This window comes from Chrysemys picta, chromosome 11 (assembly GCF_011386835.1).
Source record: "Chrysemys picta bellii isolate R12L10 chromosome 11, ASM1138683v2, whole genome shotgun sequence".
NCBI lineage: Eukaryota > Metazoa > Chordata > Testudines > Emydidae > Chrysemys > Chrysemys picta.
Window position 1 is genome coordinate 3,275,881 of NC_088801.1, and position 20,803 is coordinate 3,296,683.

Sequence of the window (20,803 nt, forward strand, 5' to 3'; positions counted from 1 at the left end):
CGTGTGTGTAATGAGGGGGTGGGAGACAGTTTGTTGTTGCAGAGGACCAGGTGTGACCTTGCCTAGCAGTCGGGACCCCGGACACTGGCCTGGAGATTGGGGACCCAGCGACTGGTGACTGGGAGGCCCAGAGCAGCTTGGGAGGCAGCCCGTTAAACGGGGCTTGTTTAGTCTCCAGAAGAGAAGAGTGAGGGGGGATTTGATAGCAGCCTTCAACTACCTGAGGAGGGGTTCCAAAGAGGACAGATCTAGACTGTTCTGAGTGGTAGCAGATGACAGAACAAGGAGCAATGGTCTCAAGTTGCAGTGGGGGAGGTTTAGGTTGGATATTAGGAAAAACTTTTTCACTAGGAGGGTGGTGAAGCACTGGAATGGGTTCCCTAGGGAGGTGGTGGAATCTCCTTCCTTAGAGGTTTTTAAGGTCAGGCTTGACAAAGCCCTGGCTGGGATGATTTGGTTGGGGGTTGGTCCTGCTTTGAGCAGGGGGTTGGACTAGATGACCTCCTGAGGTCTCCTCCACCCCTGATATTCTATGAATCTATGAATGGGCCGAGGAGAGAGGGTCCCGTGACCTGACCAGCCAGTGGGGGAACAAAGGACGTGTTTACCTGGGACGGAGGACAAAGGCCAGGGGAGGAGATGATATCAGTGATAAGGAGGGGGCGGCTGGACTGGGGAGAGATGTTCTGTGCTGAGGGTTGCTAGGCCCCGGGGCCCTGAGAAGTGCCTGGGCTGGGTTCAGACCCTCAATAAACCTCCTGTGTTACATTGGCGGAGAGTCAGAGAGGAAGGGGGGAGGAAGGGTGCATTGCCCCCTCTGGGCGTGGAGGCCCCAGGGGTCCAGAGCGAGTGGCAGAGACAGGAGTACTGAGGCTCAGAGAGGGGCGGCTCCAGGAGGTGGAGGGGGTTGACCCCCGGAGAGAGAGTGGACCCCCGAGAAGGGCTGTCACACTGAAGGGGGTTCCTCCCAGAGACTGGAGCTGAGAGAGCCCAGGGCCTGTGAGTCCGGGCCAGGGTGTCCACCCCACACTGGCCCACAAGGGGTTAACCTATTAGGCGGAGAGGAAAGCCCTGCTTAGGGGGCGCTCAGCTGGGCAGGAACAGCTGGGGCTGTATAAAGGGGCAGAGAGCAGAATGGGGCGCGGGGGAGCCGTCTGCAGTTGCTCCCTGGGGATGGGAGCCGTGTTTGGGGCGACAGAGGCTGGCGAGGAGGCCGCAGGGCTGCAGAGAGAGCGCGCGGCAGCCGGGCGGGCAGCGAACAGCAGCAGGGGACCTCCGCCGTGGAAGGAGCTGATTCCTCAGAGCGGCCAGGAGCCGGTGCCACCTGCGGTGAGTGGACCCCGTGACACCGTCCCTACCCACTGGGCCCAGGCGTTCCCAGCCTGTTCGCTTCGGCTATTTGCCAGTCGTTTCTCGGGCCAGGTCGTCCGAGTCGCAGGGCCCTGCTTTTGCTCCTTGACTGGATTTTTCAAATAGAACCATTAGCGCCCGGCTGGTACGAATGGGGGGACGAGTTATCCCGGGGGCTTGTCGCAGGTCGGCTGGCCCCGCGGGCGGGGAGGGGGGTTCATGGATATTAGCCGGGGAGGCTGGCAGGAGGACACTTCGTGCCAGTATCTCCTGGAAGGAGGAAGGACAGTCTGGCATGGGAAGCGAGCGATCCGGGCTCTGGGCCCAGTTCCCCCGGCCTGTTGCAATTTGCTCAGCCTGGCTGCGGTCAGCACGTCCATCTGCAAAATACAGCTATCAGCAATTCCTGACCTCCCAGTGGAGGGGGCTGCCGGAGGGGGGTGTATGTGGAGGGGATGTGGGTGGGGAGGGGTTTGTCTGTGGGGGAGGCTGTCTGTGTGATGTATCAGAGGGGTAGCCGTGTTAGTCTGAATCTGTAAAAAGCAACAGAGGGTCCTGTGACTTGCATCTGAAGAAGTGAGGTTCTTACCCACGAAAGCTTATGCTCCCAGTACTTCTGTTAGTCCCAAAGGTGCCACAGGACCCTCTGTTGCTGTCTGTGTGATGCAACTGTTATAATTCCTGAGGCCTGCATCCCGCAGAGGGCCGGGCGAAGTCAAGGAGGAGGAGGAGCTGCCGCTTGGCATTGCTCTGGGCTAGCTCCCCAGCGATCAGCTGATCAGAGGCTGGATGTAAACAGGGGCTTTGAGCCGCTGCCCCACGGCCTGGTGTACGGGCACGTCCAGCTTGGCCCTAGCGCTTGGCCACGGAAAGACTCTCCCGCTCGGTTTGGCAGGAGCTCGGAGGCTGTGGCGAGCTCCCAGAGGCACGGGGTGACCCCCCCCCTTGGGGGCTGGAAGCAAGGGGTGCCTATGCTGTCAGGGATTAACCCTTTCTTTCCCTTCGTCTTTTTCGATGCGGTGTAGTAAATCTGGTGGGAAGCGGCAAACCCCGGGGAGGGAGGGAGACAGCCTCAGGGAAGAGCGGGCAAAAACCGAAGTGGCTTCAAGGCTGAGTGGCATCCGTTTATGGAGAGGGTCAGACCAATGGCCCGTCTAGCCCAGTGTCCTGTTTGCCGACCGTGTCCTACAATGGCATGTCGCCCATCTGCGACTGCCAGCGTAACCCACACGCCTCCTGGGTGTGGTGGTCTGTCCCATCTAGTCGGGGGCCAGCTGGCTTTTAACTCATGCTGTAGAGACTCATGCACTAAGCGCCAGCGGCCCCAGGTTCGATCCTGCCCCCTAGCAACAAATATCTCCAACAGCCGGGGATGGGACACTGAGTGAGTACAGACAATTGTCTGGCTGGGGGGTCTTGCCCGGCCGGCATCCTCAGGGTCTAACCGATCATCCGATTTGGGGCTGGGAAGGAATTTCCCCCCGGGTCAGATTGGCAGAGACCCTGTTTGGTTTTTTTTCACATTCCTCTGCAGCCTGGGGCGCGGGCCATTTGCAGGTTTAAGTGGTGGATCCTCTGTAGTGTTTTTAGAGCAGGATCTGGGGACGTCAGTAACTCAGCCAGAGCCCAGGGGCCCGTTACAGGAGCGGGTGCGGGGGGGGGGTTCTGGAGCCTGAGGGGTGCCGGAGGTCAGAGTGGATGCTCACGCTGGTCCCTTCTGACCTTAACATCTGGGAGGCCAATGTTTAACACCCAGCTGGGCGTGTTTCCCCCGTCTGTGTCTGGGAGGCCCCGGCTGGCTGGGATGGGGGGCCAGAGCAGGCTGGCCCAGACCCAGAGAGGGGTGAGGCTGCTAACGGCCTGGGGAAAGGGAGATCCTGACTGCCCCTCCCCTCTTGGCAAAGGGCGGGTCCGTGGCCTTTACAATGCAGGCTCCTGCGCTGGGGGGCTGATGTCTGTGGATGGGTTTGATGCTGAGCTGGGGAAGCAGGGACTGGGCAGGGCCCATGAGCAGCTGACCTACTTGCTTGGCTAGGCTCAGAGCCGTATGGGCCCGTGGGCTCTAGTTGAGATGGGCCGTTGCCCTGAGCCTCAGCCGTGCCCGCTGGGTGCCAGCGAGCGGTGCCAGGAGCTGGTGGCCAGACCTCTTGGAAATGCAGCTAAGCGGGGAGGGACGTGCTCGGGGGCTGGCGTGTGCTGATCACTGGGTGCTGTGCAGCGGGGGGCCGGGGGTTACAATATGAGCCGCACCTGATGCACGAGGCCTGAAGGCTGCACGTGCCACGTCCTTCGCTCCCAACCCACAGACCATGACTGCTCGGGAGTGAGGGGCACGAGCAGAGTTGGGGGGAGCCCAGAGCAGGGATAGCAGGGGCTGCGGGTCGGGAGTGAGGGGCACGAGCAGAGTTGGGGGGAGCCCAGAGCAGGGATAGCAGGGGGCTGCGGGTCGGGAGTGAGGGGCACGAGCAGAGTTGGGGGGAGCCTAGAGCAGGGATAGCAGGGGCTGCGGGTCAGGAGTGAGGGGCGTGAGTACAGCTGCGTGTGGGAAGTTTCTCCAGCACCCGTCCCTGCTGCATCCATCTGCATTTGTCGGTATCTCTGCCCCCCGACGCCCTGACACTCACTCGGAGAACATGGGCCAGGCCGCGTCCAGGTCAGCTCTCTTGAGGGCCAGGTGGAAGGTGACGCCGTCCAGCTCGTAGAGGCAGGCCAGGATGTCGGCTCGCAGCTGCTGGTGCAGGAAGGGGCTCCGGGCGTAGTACCATTCACTGCAGCCAACAAGCCAGAGGGGCCCCTGAGATCCCAGCCAGCCCCTGCCCCAGCCGGCTCCGGGCACATGGAGCTCGGGCAGGCCGGCCGGGGCTGCCCTGGGCTCCTAGCTCACCAGCCAGCTGCTGGGAGGCGGTGATGCCTGGACGGAGAGAGAGGGCGGCGCCCTGTGCGCTTCATGGCACCCCCTGTTCCAGGAGGCTCAGAATTTGCCGTCTTACAGGAAATGCACGGGGGGGGGGGAGTTAGATCTGGTCTCCTGAAACCCCCCCACCCTTTACATGCTGCCTCTGTCTCTCCCCCCGCGGTCCCCTTCTCTTCCTGTTACTCCCTCCCAGATCACTTCCTAGGGGGAAACTGAGGCACAGAGTGGGGTGACCGTTCACACAGGGTGTCAGTAGCAGAGCCACGAGTCCTGACTCCCCTTGGCCTGAGTTTTAACAACAGACCCATCTGTGAGACCAAGGTCAAATCCGCGAAGGGGGCGTGTGTGCGGGGGGAGGGCAGCGACCTGAGCGCACGTGGTGTCCACAGGGAGCCGCGCGCTTGTGTGCTCGCACGTTTACCCACCTAGCTCCTGCCACCCCAGGGCTTGCGTTTCGCCCTTCTAGGAAAAGTGCTCCTCGCTCGCAGGCCGAGCCCCGAATACGCCACCTCCGTCCACGCTGAGCTGCGGGAGCCGGGCCCGTGCCAGCGCACCCACACGAGCTGGGTAGACGTCGCCGCTCTGGCTTTCCAGCTCCTCCCCGCCCCGGCTTCAGAGCTGCGGCCTGAGCCGCGCCGTCTACAGAGGGATGTTCGGCGCACTCCCGCCACCCCTGACCCCGCAGCCTGGGCCGGGCTGGGAGCTTCTCCAAGGCGCCTCGGGGTGGAAGGAGGTCCCAGGATTTAGCCTGTCTGGATTTGCCTCCTGCAGCGTTTGTCCCTGGGGCCTGTCCCTGCTACAGCGTCTCTCGCTGCCCGGGGTCATCTGCCCCCCTCCCTCAGCTCCCTTCTCCCCTTTCATTTGATGCCCCTCTTGCTCCGGAGCCCGGGGCTCCCCCTGCGGCGTCTCAGGGGTTGTCTATTTCAGACAGATCCCCCGCCCCCGCCCCACCGCCGGGCTCCTCACCTGGTCATCTGGGGGTCCAGGACGCAGAGCTGCAGCGTCTCCGCCAGCTGCCGGTGCACCAGGCAGTAGCGAATGAAGGCTCGGCCCTTCCCCACAGGGGTCCTGAGCTGTGGGAACACGGGAGGCGTTAGAGGAGGATCCCGCCGGCCCCCCGCTCTGCTGCCCACCCCCCGCCTGTCTGTCCAGTCCAGTCCTCAGCGACTGGCGCCACCGGCTTTCCCCAGCCCGGGCGGCGACGGCTCCTGCTCACGGAAACGGGGCGAGAAGGTTCCTCGAAGGTGTAGCCCGGCTTCCTGCACCGAGACAGAGCCGCGCAGATCCAGACCAGCCACATCCAGTGTTCTCCTAGGGCCGCCTTGCAGGGGCCCCGATGGAGCTGGGGGTGCGGCGGCGGGGAAAGCCCAGGGTTGGGAGTGAGGGGCGTCAGCAGAGCTGTTGGCTTGGGGGAGGCCAGGGCTGGGCTAGCAGGGGCTGCGGGTCGGGAGTGAGGGGCACCGGCAGAGCTATGGGGGGAGCCCAGGGCCGGGCTGGCAGGGGGCTGTGGGTCGGGAGTGAAGGACACCAGCAGAGCTGTGGGGGGAGCCCAGGGCTGTGCTAGCAGGGGCTGCGGGTCGGGAGTGAGGGGCACTGGTAGAGCTGCGGGGGGAGCCCAGGGCTGGGCTAGCAGGGGCTGCGGGTCGGGAGTGAGGGGCACTGGTAGAGCTGCGGGGAGCAGGGCTGGGCTAGCAGGGGCTGTGGGTCAGGAGTGAGGGCCACCGGCAGAGCTGGGGGGAGTCCAGGGCTGGGCTAGCAGGGGCTGCGGGTCGGGAGTGAAGGACACCGGCAGAGCTGGGGGGAGCCCAGGGCTGGGATAGCAGGGGCTGCGGGTCGGGAGTGAGGGGCACCGACAGAGCTGGGGGGGAGGCGAGCCCAGGGCTGGGCTGGCAGGGGCTGCGGGTTGGTAGTGAGGGGCCCCAGCAGAAAACTGTAAGTGGGATGGGGAAAATGCCCTACAAAATGGTTCGAGGACACCGGCTGCACCCGTGGCCGGGGCGGCAGAAGGGCTGGGCCTGTTGGCAGCAAGAAAACGTCCTGCAAAGCAATGCAGAGCCCCAGGAGGCCGGGAAGGGCACCAGCGACCTCCCCACCAGCAGCCTGTGGAGACTCCCCGCCCCCCACGCACCTTCTCCAGGGAGCTGACAAATCGCACGCCCTCGTGCCCCTGGCGCCGGCTCGCGAGCCCATGGCACAGGAAGTCCCAGTAATCCCGCCGCTGCCCGAAGAAACTCCTCTTCTCCTTCAGGTCAAACTGAGCCAGGCAAAGAGACGGCAGCCGTGAGCCCAGGAGAGCGCGGGATCCCCAGCCTGCCCGCTGCAGCGGCTGCCCATCGCCAGGAGGGGTCAGTAGCGGGAAGGGGTCTGTTGCTTAGGCCTGTGGTTCCTGGCTGCTGGGATGGGGGGTGGGGGGTGGGAATTGGGGTTCTCCCAGGGCTCCCCCTACCAGTACAGGGCCACCACTGCCCATGCCCCTGGCTGGCGGTGCTCCTACCCCCCATGGAGGCCATCGTGGGAACATAAGAATGGCCAGACTGGCTCAGACCAATGGTCCATCTAGCCCAGGCTCCTGTCTTCCGACAGTGGCCAATGCCAGGTGCCCCAGAGGGAGTGAACAGAACAGGGCAGTTATTGAGTGAGCCCTTGCCGGCTCTGTGCCTCAGTTTCCCTGTGTCATGGGGCTCATGAAACTGGCCTGCCTCCGTCTGGCGATCAAAGCCAAGTGCTGTGTGTCATGGGGGCCAGCTCTGAAGTACAGCCGGTAGCCTCCAGCCATAGCGTGGCCCTAGTGGGGGAGGGGGTGCGTGGGGGGGCTGCATTCAACCGGTTCTCGGCCACTCCAGTGTCAGTAGCTACGGACCTCACTTGCCGGGACCCTCTGGGAGCCTCTGCAAAGAGATTCACAAAGGGCCTGCTCATGGGCGAGCCGAGGCCATGCAGGGTGCAGAGGGGCTGGGCCCACAAGCAGACCGGGTGGGGGGGGGGGCAGTTTGCCTGACTGGGACAGCAGGGTCCTGGACTCCCTACCTGGAGCAGGAATTCCAGCTGGGCACAGAGCCCGTGAAGCTCCCGGCTGCCGTCAGTGACTGGCAACCTCCGCTCCTTGTAGTTCTGCTTGAGGTCCCCGACGGTGTCTGGAAGGGAACAGGGGAGCCATGAGCAGGCGATTCCCAGCCCACCCACCCGGGCTACACGCACATAGACACCACGGAGGCTGCGGGGACTGAACCCAGAACTTTCTGCTCTGCGGGAGCACCCCCCAGCCGCTGAGCCCCCCTGGGGCCAGATGCCGCGGAAGAAGATTTTACTGGGCCCCAAAAGCCCAGGCGAAAAGAGAAAGGTACAAACCCAGCATCCAGGCTTGGAGAGAAAGTGAAAGCAGCCGTATAAACAAGGGGAGGAGGGAAAGTTGATAGCAATGAAAGTAAATTAGAAGCTGGAGATGACACTAAACTGGGAGGCGTGGTAGATACACTGGAGGGAAGGGATAGGATACAGAGGGACCTAGACAAACTGGAGGATTGGGCCAAAAGAAATCTGATGAGGTTCAACAAGGACAAGTGCAGAGTCCTGCACTTACGACGGAAGAATCCCATGCACTGCTACAGACTAGGGACCGAATGGCTAGGCAGCAGTTCTGCAGAAAAGGACCTAGGGGTCACAGTGGACGAGAAGCTGGATATGAGTCAACAGTGTGCCCTTGTTGCCAAGAAGGCTAATGGCATTTTGGGCTGTATAAGTAGGGGCATTGCCAGCAGATCGAGGGACGTGATCATTCCCCTTTATTCGACACTGGTGAGGCCTCATCTGGAATACTGTGTCCAGTTTTGGGCCCCACACTACAAGAAGGATGTGGAAAAATTGGAGAGTCCAGCGGAGGGCAACAAAAATGATCAGGGGGCTGGAGCACATGAGTTATGAGGAGAGGCTGAGGTAACCGGGATTGTTTAGTCTGCAGAAGAGAAGAGTGAGTGGGGATTTGATAGCTGCTTTCAACTACCTGAAAGGGGGTTCCAAAGAGGATGGATCTAGACTGTTCTCAGTGGTACCTGATGACAGAACAAGGAGCAGTGGTCTCAAGTTGCAGTGGGGGAGGTCGAGGTTGGATATTAGGAAACACTTTTTCACTAGGAGGGTGGTGAATCACTGGAATGGGTTACTGTGACTTGAGGAAGTGGGAATGTTCTTGATGTGTTGTTTGAATGCTGAGTGGGGAGTATTAACCTGGGAAGGTTGCAGGGGAGTTTTGCTGGGGCTGCCTGCATTGGGGAAGGGAGCAGACCTGAGCATGTAACATGAGAACCCAGGAGCGGGGTTGGAGGCCAGGTAACACCTCTGCCCGGGAAACTGAACAAAGGACACAGAGGCTGGAGGAGGAGCCGGGGAAAGCGGAGAAAGGGCGGAAGGGAGTTTCAGTTTTTGGAGCTGGCTGGGAAATAAAGAGGGGTGCCCCAACCAACAGGGCTGTGGCTTCCCTGGGGCCCCCAGATGGACCTAACTAAAGGGGGGCCTGTTGTCTGTATTGGCAAGACCTGTTGTGGACTGAGTTCCTGTCATCGAAATAAACCTTCTATTTGACTGGCTGGCTGAGAGTCATGGTGAATCGCAGGAAGCCGGGGGTGCAGGGCCTGGTCTCCCCCACACTCAGTGACAGTTACCTACAGAGTTGGTGGAATCTCCTTCCTTAGAGGTTTTTAAGGCCTGGCTTGACAAAGCCCTGGCTGGGATGATTTAGTTGGTGTTGGTCCTGCTTTGAGCAGGGGGTTGGACTAGATACCTCCTGAGGTCCCTTTGTCACGGAGTCCCCGGGCGATGCTCTGGAACTGCTCCCCACAAAGCCAGTCAGGACTCTGGGGAGCCTCCTCTCCCTCGGAGCAGACTGTCTTCAGGGCAAGAAGCTCACATGGCTTCACCTTCCTAAAGACCTTGGAGCATTCAGCATATGCCCCTCCGTGCGCTTCCCACAGCAAGTCCGCCCAGGCGGGGTCCTGGGGAAGCCAGAGGGTTCTGCACCCCCACTTCGCAGTCAGACGTGACTCTCAGCCAGCCAGTAACACAGAGGTTTATTAGATGACAGGAACACGGTCTAAAACAGAGCTTGTAGGTACAGTGGCGAACGGGACCCCTCCATCGTGTCCATTCTGGGGTCCCGCGAGCCAGCCACCCCCGTCTGCCCTCACTCCCTGTCCCCAGCCAGCTCCAAACTGAAACCCCCTCCAGCCCCTCCTTTCTGGCCTTTGTCTCTTTCCCGGGCCAGGAGGTGACCTGACCCCTTTGTTCTCCCACACCTTTAGCATCCCCTTGCGGGGGGGAAGGGCCTGGCCATTAGTTGCCAGGAGACAGAGTGTCGGTCAGAAACTGAGGCCCCCCCACAGTATTCAGAGGAAACATTAAGAACAGTCCCACTTCCTCACAGCTTCCAACCCTGAGATTCTAAGATTCTGTGATCTGGTAAAATGAGCAAGTCGGCCGTTTGTCAGTACTAGTGCGCGGTGACGCGTTTGTCTTTTTAGGTCAGATTTTGTCAGCAAGTTGGTTTGAAGTGAGGTGCAACTTGGGGTACGCGAGACCAATCGGCCTCCTGAAAGGGGGCCAGCGGTCTGGAAAGGTTGGAGCCCCTGCGCGAGGGCAAGTGGAGTTAAGCCCATAAGAACGGCTCATGCAATCCCGCGTCCCCAGTTCGGGAAGGGTGGGGAGAACTGGAGAGGGGTCGGAGAAGAGCAGGAGAAGGAGGGAAGGTTAGGGAGAGTCACGGAGCAGGCTAAGGGGCTACTAGATCCCAGGCTGGACGTGCCGACGTGGGGAACCACTAGGAGAACGGGCTCCTCCGGCCAGCAGAGAAAGGCCTCGCCCAGCCCAGTGGCTGGAAGCCGGAGCAGGGCCCCCTCGAGTGGAAACAGGGCGAGGCTGTTACGGGAGAGTCATTAGCCGGTGGAACAATTTGCCCAGGGTGGGGCTGGACTCTCCGACCCGCAGTGGAAATTCTGAACTCAGGCCTGGCTGTTCCCCTGGCCGAGCCGCTCTGTGTGACGGGGACGAGCTCCGGGACCGGCTCCGGGCTGTGCTCTACAGGGCCAGCCTGGGGGATCCCCTCGGCCTGGCCACCGCTGAGTGACTCCTTTCCTGTGCGAGTCACTCCTCCATAGGAGAGCACCCCCCACCCGTGGGTGTTAACCCTTTAAGCCATGGCTGGTACGAGGCTACACTGATTGTGTCTCTGCCAGGCACCCCTCTTGCAACCGACCCAGCCCCCCCGCACCGAACACAGCTCCCTACCTGTCCAGTGACCCTGCCCCGGGCACCCCAATCCCTGCCAGTTCCAATCTATACTCCCCTCCCCCCCCGACAGGATGCCCTGACCCACCTCCCCTTCCCCTACCCCCACATGCTGGCCTGACCCACCTCCCCTTCTTCCCCCTCCTCGCACACTGGCCTGACCCACCTCCCCTTCCCCCGCCTCGCACGCTGGCCTGACCCATCTCCCCTTCTTCCCCCTCCTCGCACGCTGGCCTGACCCATCTCCCCTTCTTCCCCCTCCGCGCACGCTGGCCTGACCCATCTCCCCTTCTTCCCCCTCCGCGCACGCTGGCCTGACCCATCTCCCCTCCCCCCCTCGCACGCTGGCCTGACCCATCTCCCCTTCCACCCCCCTCGCACACTGGCCTGACCCATCTCCCCTCACCCCCCTCCCGCTTGCTGGCCTGACCCATCTCCCCTCCCCCCCCTCCCGCTTGCTGGCCTGACCCACCTGCCAGTTGCGAGTTCCCAGAGGCCCCTTCCTAGCTCCCCCCTCCCCCGCGGCAGGGGGCGCTCTGGGGCCTGGCGTTCCCACACCCCAGCGATTCTGCACTGCAGGGCAGCTCTCCGGGCTGGGCCAGCCTGTGCCCCTGACACGGGGAGCCGGCAGCCGCCGGCCGTCCTGGCACTGGTACCAGCGCAGCGCCCGGCGGGGTGTCTCCCCCCCAGGCAGGGAGGGGGTCGCTGTCACACTTACCCCTTAAGTCCTGGATCATGCGGAGGAGTTCTCCGGCTCCGGCCATGGCGCCTGGAACGGGACAGGGTGGGGTTAGGGGGGGGCGAGGCGGCGCTGTGGGTCTGTCTCTGCCAGGGGCGGGGAGGGGGAGATGCCACCCTGGCAGCTGACACCTCTGTGAAACGTGACTATCGCCCGGGAGCAGCCGTGTCGTGGCTCTGGGGGGTCGGGGGGCCGCAGTGGTGTGGCATGGGGTGGTGCTAGTGTAACGGCACAGCGCGGTGATGTCCCGCCATCATGCCACGCTGCAGGGCCCGACAGTGTCACGTGGCTGGGCCGGGTCCTGCCTCCAGCCCGCGGGTGGTCTGGGCTGCAAGAAAAGGGGCAGGAGCCCCCCCCCCGTCCCCTCTTTGCCTCTCTCCCCCCCCGGGACTCCCCCTCTGCCCACCCCTTGCTCCAGCCAGGCAGGCTCTGAGTGACCGTCCAGCCCTCTGAGGTCCCGGGCACAGACTGGCCCCACGCTGCACTCCCTGGGGGTGAGATGTGATCACCCCATTGGCCCCCGGCCCACGCTGCCCAGCCATGGCCAATGCCCACGATGCACCTGGGCGTGGGAGAGTCCCTCCCACACCTGACCCAGAGGGCACCAAGAACATGGCATCTCCCAGCCGAGCTGTGGTCTGAGAGGGGCCCCAGGAGCTGGCGTGACCCCCACCCCCCCGACCAGCACCTCAGCAGGCCATGCCATGCAAAGAGCACCAACCAGCATCATAACCCCGCCCTGTAGCTCAGAGCTGAGAGAGCAGCTCCACTAGCTGGGAGCAGTAGTAGGTCCTTATCCTGACCCAGCCACTGGTTGGGGGTTGTCACACTGTTCTGGGGGGAGGGAGGGGTTTACAGAAGCCCAGGCCGAATGCTGTGGCCACCAGCCAATCCCTGAGCTCCCTCCCTCCCTCCAGCAGACCCTGCACCCCAGAGAGGCCTGGGCCCCCCCGACTCCCCCAACAGAGCAGGCTGCACCCCAAGTCACCGCGACGCTGCCGGCTGCTGCCCCACCCGGCTCCTCTCCCTGCCTCCCACCTGCCTGGAAAGCCCCAGTTCCCCAGCACCGCACGCACGGAGCAAAGGTGACTAATAGTGACCCGCACGCAGGGAAGTGCTGGGAGCTCAGTCAGCCCGGGGGGGGGTGTGAAGGGCTGCAAGGCCCCGTGGGGCTTTGAACCGGCCCAGGGGCAGGTTCTGCTCTCGGGAAACCTGGCGCGACTCCTGGCGTCCTGCTGGCACCCTGCCCGAGGCACCGACGTCCGGACCAGGCCCACAGAGAAAGCTCCCGCCTCTCCGGCAGGAGCTGTGTGTCCAGCGCACGGGTCGGGCAAAGTGTCCCAAGCCCTGGGCCACGCTGCACCCTCCCGGCTGGAGCCAGCAATCGCCGGAGGCCAGGAGTGTCAGTGAACGTGGCCACAGCCCCCACGTGTTGCCAGGCCGGGGCCTGGCCCAGCAGCTTGTCCGGATGTCCCCGCATTGCCGGGAGGAACGGCAGGACGTGTGACGGGCGGGCGAAGCCCAGAACAAAGCGGGCATTGAGCGCCATGGGCACGGCTGGGAGAGCGCAGGAGAGTGGGACAAAGGCCAGCGGGGTCTTTCCGGAGAGGGGCACGTCCCCCAGGCGGGTAGAAATGTTCGTCCTCCGTTATTTCTCACCCGCAAACGGAGCAGTCCCTGGTGGTCCTCTGGTGACCGGGGGGGAGCCAGGCTGATACGCCCCTGAGCTAGTGATACAACCTGCTCCGTCAGCGTCCTCCCCGCCCCCCCGGCGCTCACTGGAGCTGGCAACGCCCCCTCGGGGGGCAGTTCTCTGTACCCAGGGCCGGGGGGCTTCCAGGCTGTCCCACAAGGAGAATCTTAATAATCATCCAAATGGGACCTCCCCGCCCCCAGCCCTGCCAAGAATCCCACTCTGAGCTCAGCCCTTTCCCACGGGAGAGGAACGTCGGGTCGGTTTCTGCTTCCACGGAGGGCTGCCCGCCAGGTTCAGAGGGTTTCTCTGGGGAGGGCAGCATGGCTAGTGGTTAAAGCCGGGGACGGGGATGCAGGACTCCTGGGTTCCACTCCCGGTTCTACTGCTGGGTGACCCTGGGCCAGTCCCGTCTGCGTCTCCGGCTCTGTCAAACCGGGGGTGAGACTCACCTGGGTGGGGATCTCTGGGAGGAGGCCGGGGGGCTGAGCAGTCTGCTAGCGTCCCTCTCCTGGCAGCAAGGCCCGGCTCGGTTCTCCCTGCCGCTCGCAGGCTGCTTCTCCTTTCACGTGGGAGTCGCTGCTTCCCAAGGAGGAAGTGCAGGGCGTGAGCTGTGTGCGGCAAACAGGAACCCCAGCGCCCCCATTCCAGGAGGAGCCGAGCGGCTGGGCCCGAAATAACTGCCCTGGGGGAAACGAAACAGCGAAGCGGGAGCTGGGGGGAGGCGAGAGAGAGCTGGCTCTGCGGGAGCTCCTGGGCAGGGGGCTGGAGAAAGGGGGGCTAGTGGGGATGAGGGGGCTCTTTGATGCTGGGTCACAAGGACACTGCAGAGCCCGAGCCCAGCTTGACCGATGTCCGGGGGCACCAGAGCTGGGTACGTCCGTATGGGTCCCTCTCAGCCATGGCCTGTGCCCAGCTCGGGCCAGATGGCACCACGGGATGCGAGGCCTCGCCCAGGGGAGCCGGCCAGCGAGAGCCCCGAGAAGCTCCGTGATCCAGGACCCAAACGCCTGTCTGCTCCAGTGTCCCATCACCAAGGGAGGCCAATGCTGGACACTTCAACAAGGCCAGGCAGCCCAAGCCCTGGGGTCGAGTCCTTCCTGACCCCAGCTGGCGCTCAGCCCCAGCCCTGAAGCCTGTGGGTGGATGGTCCTTCTCCCTGGACCCTAGTGGTGTCACCGCTGGGGCTATGGCCAGCTACCAGCCTAGTCCTCCCAGCAAGGCAGACGGGGGTGCGCTGCGCCCGCAGAGCCCTGCCCTGCTCCAGGCTCAGGGGTAAAGACCCCAAACTGCCTGCAGCAGCTACAGCGCTGGCATCTTCTCCTTGCCCCTTCTCCGAGGCCTTGTCCCCTGCTCACTCCATCTCCCCTTCCTCTCCCCCCCTCCGGCATGTCCACCCTCCCGCTCCTATGTGGAGGCACAGCCGGGCAGCTCCGTGCACTGCCCTGTCCGCAGGCACCGCCCCCACAGCTCCAATTGGCCACAGTTCCCAGCCAATGGGAGCTGCGGGGGCAGCGTGCAGAGCCCCCTGGCTGCCCCTACGCGTAGGAGCCAGAGTGGGGACATGCCGGCTGCTTCTCGGGAGCCTGCCAGCCCTGCTGCACGGTGCCGCCAACCGGACAGTCAGCGGCGCTGACCGGAGCCGCCAGGATCCCTTTTCCATCGCATGTTCTGGTCGAAAACCGGACACCTGGTTACCCTACCCTCAGCCCCCACCGCACACTGCCCCTGGGCTTTGGGATCTCCTGAAAGCTGATCTCCTTGCCCGGGTGAGTGCTCGCGTCCTGCTCCAGCCCCGGGGCGTAGGGGTGCTGGGGGGGGGGCTCCCCAAGCCCCTGGGAGGGACGGTGCCGGCTGCAGGCGCCGGCCCAGCCTGAGCCATGTTCCCAGACGGGCTCCCCCAGGTGCCGGTGGGATCCGGCTTCCTCCGGTTTGGAGACATGGATGCGGGGGCCTCTCCCATCCCCAGCTGCTGCCTGGGCACCGTGCCCTGTGCCCGGTGCCAGCCACCAGCCGAGCGACTGCAGCAGGAGCCCACCAGCCTGTCTCTGCCCCACCCGGCCCTGGGGCAGCCAAATGCCTCCTACCTGTGCCAGCCTCTGGGGGGACCCTGCCCGGGGGTGGGGAGGGGAGAGGTGCCGGGCGGGAGGGCACCCCGGGCCGCCTCCCCAGGCAGCCACTCGCCACCTGCAAAGTGAAAGCAGGAAGTGGCGCTGGTGGGACCCGGCGAGTCAGAGCGAGAGGAGATAGGGCAGCGGCTGGCGTGTGAGCTCCGGGGAGGAGCAGGGGGCACCGTCTGGGCAGGGGGAAGAGCCCGGGGCTGGGCTAGCAGGGGCTGCGGGTCGGGAGTGAGGGGCACCGGCAGAGCTGGGGTGGGGAAGGCTGGGCTAGCAGAGGCTGCGGGTCGGAAGTGAGGGGCACCGGCAGAGCTGGGGGGGGCAGGGCTGGGCTAGCAGAGGCTGCGGGTCGGAAGTGAGGGGCACCGGCAGAGCTGGGGAGGGTGGGGGGAGCCCAGGGCTGGGCTAGCAGGGGGCTGCGGGGCAGGAGTGAGGGGCACCGGCAGAGGTGTGGGGGGAAGCCCAGGGCCGGGCTAGCAGAGGCTGCGGGTCGGGAGTGAGGGGCACCGGCTGAGTTGGGGGGGGGAGCCCAGGGCCGGGCTAGCAGAGGCTGCGGGTCGGGAGTGAGGGGCACTGGCAGAGCTGGGGGGGGTCAGGGCTGGGCTAGCAGAGGCTGCGGGTCGGAAGTGAGGGGCACCGGCAGAGCTGGGGAGGGTGGGGGGAGCCCAGGGCTGGGCTAGCAGGGGGCTGCGGGGCAGGAGTGAGGGGCACCGGCAGAGGTGTGGGGGGAAGCCCAGGGCCGGGCTAGCAGAGGCTGCGGGTCGGGAGTGAGGGGCACCGGCTGAGTTGGGGGGGGGAGCCCAGGGCCGGGCTAGCAGAGGCTGCGGGTCGGGAGTGAGGGGCACTGGCAGAGCTGGGGGGGGTCAGGGCTGGGCTAGCAGAGGCTGCGGGTCGGAAGTGAGGGGCACCGGCAGAGCTGGGGAGGGTGGGGGGAGCCCAGGGCTGGGCTAGCAGGGGGCTGCGGGGCAGGAGTGAGGGGCACTGGCAGAGCTGGGGGGGAAGCCCAGGGCTGGGCTAGCAGGGGCTGCGGGTCGGGAGTGAGGGGCGCCGACAGAGCTGGGGGGGACAGGGCTGGGCTAGTGGGGGGCTGCGGGGCACCGGCAGAGCTGGGGGGGGGAGCCCAGGGCTGGGCTGGCAGGGGCTGCGGGTCGGGAGTGAGGGGCACTGGCAGAGCTGGGGGGGACAGGGCTGGGCTAGCAGGGGCTGCGGGTCGGGAGTGAGGGGCACCGGCAGAGCTGGGGGGGCCCAGGACTGGGCTAGCAGGGGCTGCGGGTCGGGAGTGAGGGGCACCGGCAGAGCTGGGCATGTGACATTTGCACATATCTGTCCCACTCTGGAGCAGGTGCCAGGCAGGGATCCCAGGGCCTGGATGGGGGTTCCCCAGGGTCCCCTCTCCCTGCCCAGGGTCCGTCCCTTGCAAGGGTCCCTACGGCGCGGCTGCTCACTCATGCAGCCACCAGGTGGCGCTGAGATCCCAGGCGCCCTGGGTCCGGCCCCCCCGCCCCAGGCTGTGGGGGAGGCAGGGGCTGCAGCGCCGGGCCCGGGACAGGGGCAGGACCTGGGGCCGGGATCCCATGTCTCCAGGGCGGGATGGGAACGGGGCAGGGGCCGCTCTCCGGGACCTGATCCAAGGAGCATCCGAGTGAGCTGCAAACAGGGCACTGAGAGGCAGAGCTGGGGGGAGCCCAGTGCCAGGCTAGCAGGGGGCTGCAGGTCGGGAGTGAGGGGCACCGGCAGAGGTGTGGGGGGCAGGGCCGGGCTAGCAGGGGGCTGCGGGTCGGGAGTGAGGGGCACCGGCAGAGCTGGGGGGGAGCCCAGGGCTGGGCTAGCAGGGGCTGTGGGTCGGGGTGGAAGGGCACCGGCAGAGCTATTGGGGGGAGCCCAGGGTTGGCATCACAGAGCTGTCAGAGCACTGAGGGGTACTGCGGGGAGAGCCCCCACCCTGGGCTGACTCTGGCATTGGCCGTGTGAGTCTCTGGCAGCCTGATGCCATTCAAACACCTGCCCCTTCCGGCTGGGCCCCCAGCCCCGCTCCAGGGGACGGCGCCCTGGATCGACACCCCCCAGAGCTTTGGGGGAAGCGCCGCTCCAGTCCCGCACGGTGTCGCAGGGCACCCAGGGGCCCCGATGTGGGAGGCTCCCAGCTGTTTCCGGCAGGTCCCCCAGGGGAAGCTCCGTCCCGCAGCCAGGGCTCGGACCCTGCGCACAGGGCCCCTTCCCATCACTGTCCAGAGGCCATAAACTCCCCCCCACCCAGAGCTGCAGGGGGCCAGGGGCCAGGTGAGCCCTGCCAGATGCATTCCTGCCATAGCTCAGCTAATTAAAGTCAGGGCTGGGGCAGAGGGTTCACCTCTGTGCTCCTGGAGGGCATGGGAACGTGGCCGGAGCCTGCTGAGGGCGAGCAGCATCGGCTAGGGGCCGGGGAGAGCAATGGGGCCAGACCCCAATCTCCTGAGCCCAGGGTCAGTGCACTAGCCGCAAGGCCAGTCTTCCTCCATCCGCACTGGGATTTCCATGCAGCTAGACTCAGCTCAGGTCCGCAGCCCTCTGTGCCTCAGTTTCCCCATCTGTAAAATGGGGGCTAGTACTGGCACCGCGGGGGTGAAGCTCAGAATGCCTATAAAGTGCTGCCAAGGCCTTGGATGGGAGATCGATATCTATTTATCCATCCTCAAACACCCCCCTCTCTCCCCATGCACCCCCTCTAGCTATCTCTTGCCTCTCCCCATGTACCCCCATCTCTCTCTCTCCTGGCTGGCGTAGCTAAGAACATGAGAACGGCCAGACCGGGTCAGACCAAAGGTCCATCCAGCCCAGTGTCCTGTCTTCTGACAGTGGTCAGTGCCAGGTGCCCCAGAGGGAGTGAACAGACCAGGGAATCACCAAGTGATCCATCCCCTGTCGCCCATTCCCAGCACCTGGCAAACCAGCTGGTAGCTGCTGGCTGTGGGCTGAAATCCAGCAGATGCCCCGGGCTTGGCGAGGCCGCTGGCTGGCACACCCAGCTGGGCCACACTGGATGCAGTTGGCCTTCGTCATTCTCCTAACTCTGCCGCCAGCCATCCCGTTTGGCTTCCGGCCTTTCCTCAGCCGGCCCTGGGCCCTGCCTGTTCTCCAGCGGGACCTGGTGCCCATTGGCTCCGGAGCCAGGCCGGGGCCTGCGTGTTCTCCAGTTGGACATGGCGCCCAGGGCCGGCTCCAGGCACCAGCTTAACAAGCAGGTGCTTGGCGCGGCCAAGGGAGAGGGGCGGCACCTGCGGCAATTCGGGGGTGGCAGGTCCCTCACTCCCTCTAGGAGCGAAGGACCTGCCGCCGAACTGCCACCGCCGATCGCGACTTTTTTTTTTTTTTTTTTTGCTTGGGGCGGCAGAAATGCTGGAGCCGGCCCTGCTGCCCGATGAGCTCCCCTGATCTGTGCTGGGGTCCCCTCCCCAGGGTGGGGTTCTCTGGGTCCTGCCCCATCACCAGCAGAGGTGACCCCAATCACGGGGGGCAGGGAGTGCACGAAAGCTGCTGCTGTAGATGTTTGACCCTGGCTGGGGCCTAGAGGGGACAAAGCAGCCATTGCATGCTCGTTAAATTGGGGCCAGGAGATGGTGCTGAGAGGCCCAGATCCAAAAATGTATTTAGGCTCCTAACTCCCCCTGATCTCTGGGCCCCAAAGCCCCCCGGTGCAGCAGGGGATTGGTGCCAGGGGCTGAATATTGGCTTTCCTGCTGTGCCGACGCCCTGCTGTGGACCGATCCCTCGTGAAGGGGCACCAGGGCAGCAACAGGCTGCAGAGGTCGGCAGCCAGAGGGGGGGGGAGTCCCAGAGCCTCTGGGAGGGCGGCTGGATCTGGCTTTGAACTGATCCACACAGATCTCTAAATCAGGGAGGGGGAGCCCAACCCTGCCCCCCAAACAGAAGAATTCAAAGGCAGCGGTGGGATTCCGCTCCCCTGCCCCTTTGATCTCCAAGGATTTATTTGCTCCTTGCAAACTACCTGAGCGGGTGCCACCTTGGAGGTGAGATTACGGCAGATCAGTGCTGCCGAAGGGCAAGAGCGCCGGCGCCAGCGGGGAGCTGCGCCTGGACGCGGGTCATGGGCTGGACGTGCCTGGGTGAAGAGCGGTCTCAGGGAGGCTGGCGTAGGTGACCTGAGAGAGATGGAGAATTCCTCATGGGAACAGATCTCTTTTCCGAGGGCTCCTATCTGCCTGACAACACAGGCCATGCTGAGGGAGCAAGTTGTCTGGGGCCTGGAGAGAGCGGCCCACTGCACAGGCCAGCCCCTGAAATCGGCGAGGGGCACGGTGGCTTCAAGTCAAGACTGGACGGCTTTCGAAAAGTTCTGCTGCGCCAGGGACTCCCATTGTGAGTGTATCTCGTCCTTGCTCCGGGCCTCAGTTTCCCCATCTGTAGAATTGGGTTAATGATGCTGACTTGCTTTACCAGGGGGTTGATTAGGCCTCGGACCCTTACAAGGAGGATTCCAGGGTTAAAACAAACCCCTAAAAAACACATTCTCAGCCCCTCTCCCCTGTAATCTGCTGCTCGGTTCCCTGGTAGAGGGAAAAGGCGACTGGACCCTCTAAGACCTGACATTTCTGCAGCAACTGATCCTCGGGAAGTTTGCAGGCAATTTGTGCCGGTGTCTGAGTCTCGCTGGTTGCTAGGTAAGGACGGGGGCTGGTTCTAATTCTGCGTCAGTACTGATGGGTTTTTGTGACAGGGACGTGCCCTCGGTTATTTCCATTTGAAAAGCTTTGTAGCTACTGTTGTTCCAGGTCCCTGGTGACTTTGCCCGCAGCCCAATCCCACTCGGGCAGCTCCAGGAAGTGGCCAGATTCCAGCTGCTCCTGTTCTGAGGGCGGCTACTCACGGGCATAGGGCTGGTGGCCCTGTGTGTGTAAACCATCTACAGGTCTGGCGCAAACGTCCAGCCAGGCGCCTGCAGTAGTTCGATCCTCTGGGAGTTTAAGCAGCGCAGGGAAGGTCACTTGGAAGGAACGTTCCTTCCAGGCACTGGGGACCGGCTCGGGCAGGCTGCAGCCACTTACCCGCCGCTTTGACTCGTGCCGCTTTGCGGGGGACTGGGCTGGGTCCCTGCTTTCGGAAACCAGAAATAAAGGTAGCTTAGAAAAAGCAGCTTGTGTGGCCATGCTGCCGGGGTGCCGCTGGCTACGGGACCTGTTCGGCGAGGCCCTGGACACCCATGCTGCGAGCGGGAGGGGTGAATTCCCGCACGAGATCTCCCTGCTCTAGCGCACTAGAGACAGGGGAGGGCTGTCCCCGTACATCCCTTGCTGGGAGGGCTGACAGGTCTTGGACCCAGGTTGGTGGCTCTCCAAGCCACCTCTAACCACAGCCCCCCTGGGGCAGCTCCCTGTACCCCCCATGGGCCTGGGCTGGTGGCCCCTAGCTCACGCTGGGAGGAGCCGTCTGGCCTCCCGGATTGGCTCAGAGATTGAAGCCAGAAGGCGGCCCAGGAAGCTGTTTGAGTGAATTGGTGGCTGGCTTCTCCCTGGGCCTGGCCCCTGACTCTTGCTCTGGGCCCTGCTCTGCTGGAGCTGCCCCCAGGACTGAAACTGGCCTGGCTGGTGCCACGTGATCCCCCGGTGCCAATAACCCTGGGCAAGATGATCAGCATCACCCGGAGCCAGACTGGTGGGTGGGTTGCAGGGGATGGGCTGGAGGCAGCAGCCTGAGGCCCTGGCAGCTAAAAGGCCTGT

At 64.1% G+C, this 20,803-nt stretch overlaps 1 protein-coding gene across 1 annotated transcript in view; it reads right to left on the bottom strand.

The window, feature by feature from the left end:
- The window catches only part of RUFY4 (RUN and FYVE domain containing 4), a 29,525-nt gene extending 14,183 nt beyond the window's left edge, over positions 1-15,342 (bottom strand). Inside the window, exons 1-7 of the mRNA XM_042843029.2 lie at positions 15,060-15,342; positions 13,425-13,657; positions 11,259-11,309; positions 7,292-7,398; positions 6,393-6,518; positions 5,231-5,337; positions 3,975-4,118 (exon numbers count right to left, since the gene is read on the bottom strand). Coding sequence (XP_042698963.2) covers positions 3,975-4,118; positions 5,231-5,337; positions 6,393-6,518; positions 7,292-7,398; positions 11,259-11,304 — 530 coding nt within the window. The 5' untranslated portion in view covers positions 11,305-11,309; positions 13,425-13,657; positions 15,060-15,342. The remainder of the gene's footprint in view (positions 1-3,974; positions 4,119-5,230; positions 5,338-6,392; positions 6,519-7,291; positions 7,399-11,258; positions 11,310-13,424; positions 13,658-15,059) is intronic.
- Positions 15,343-20,803: the final 5,461 nt, after the last annotated feature.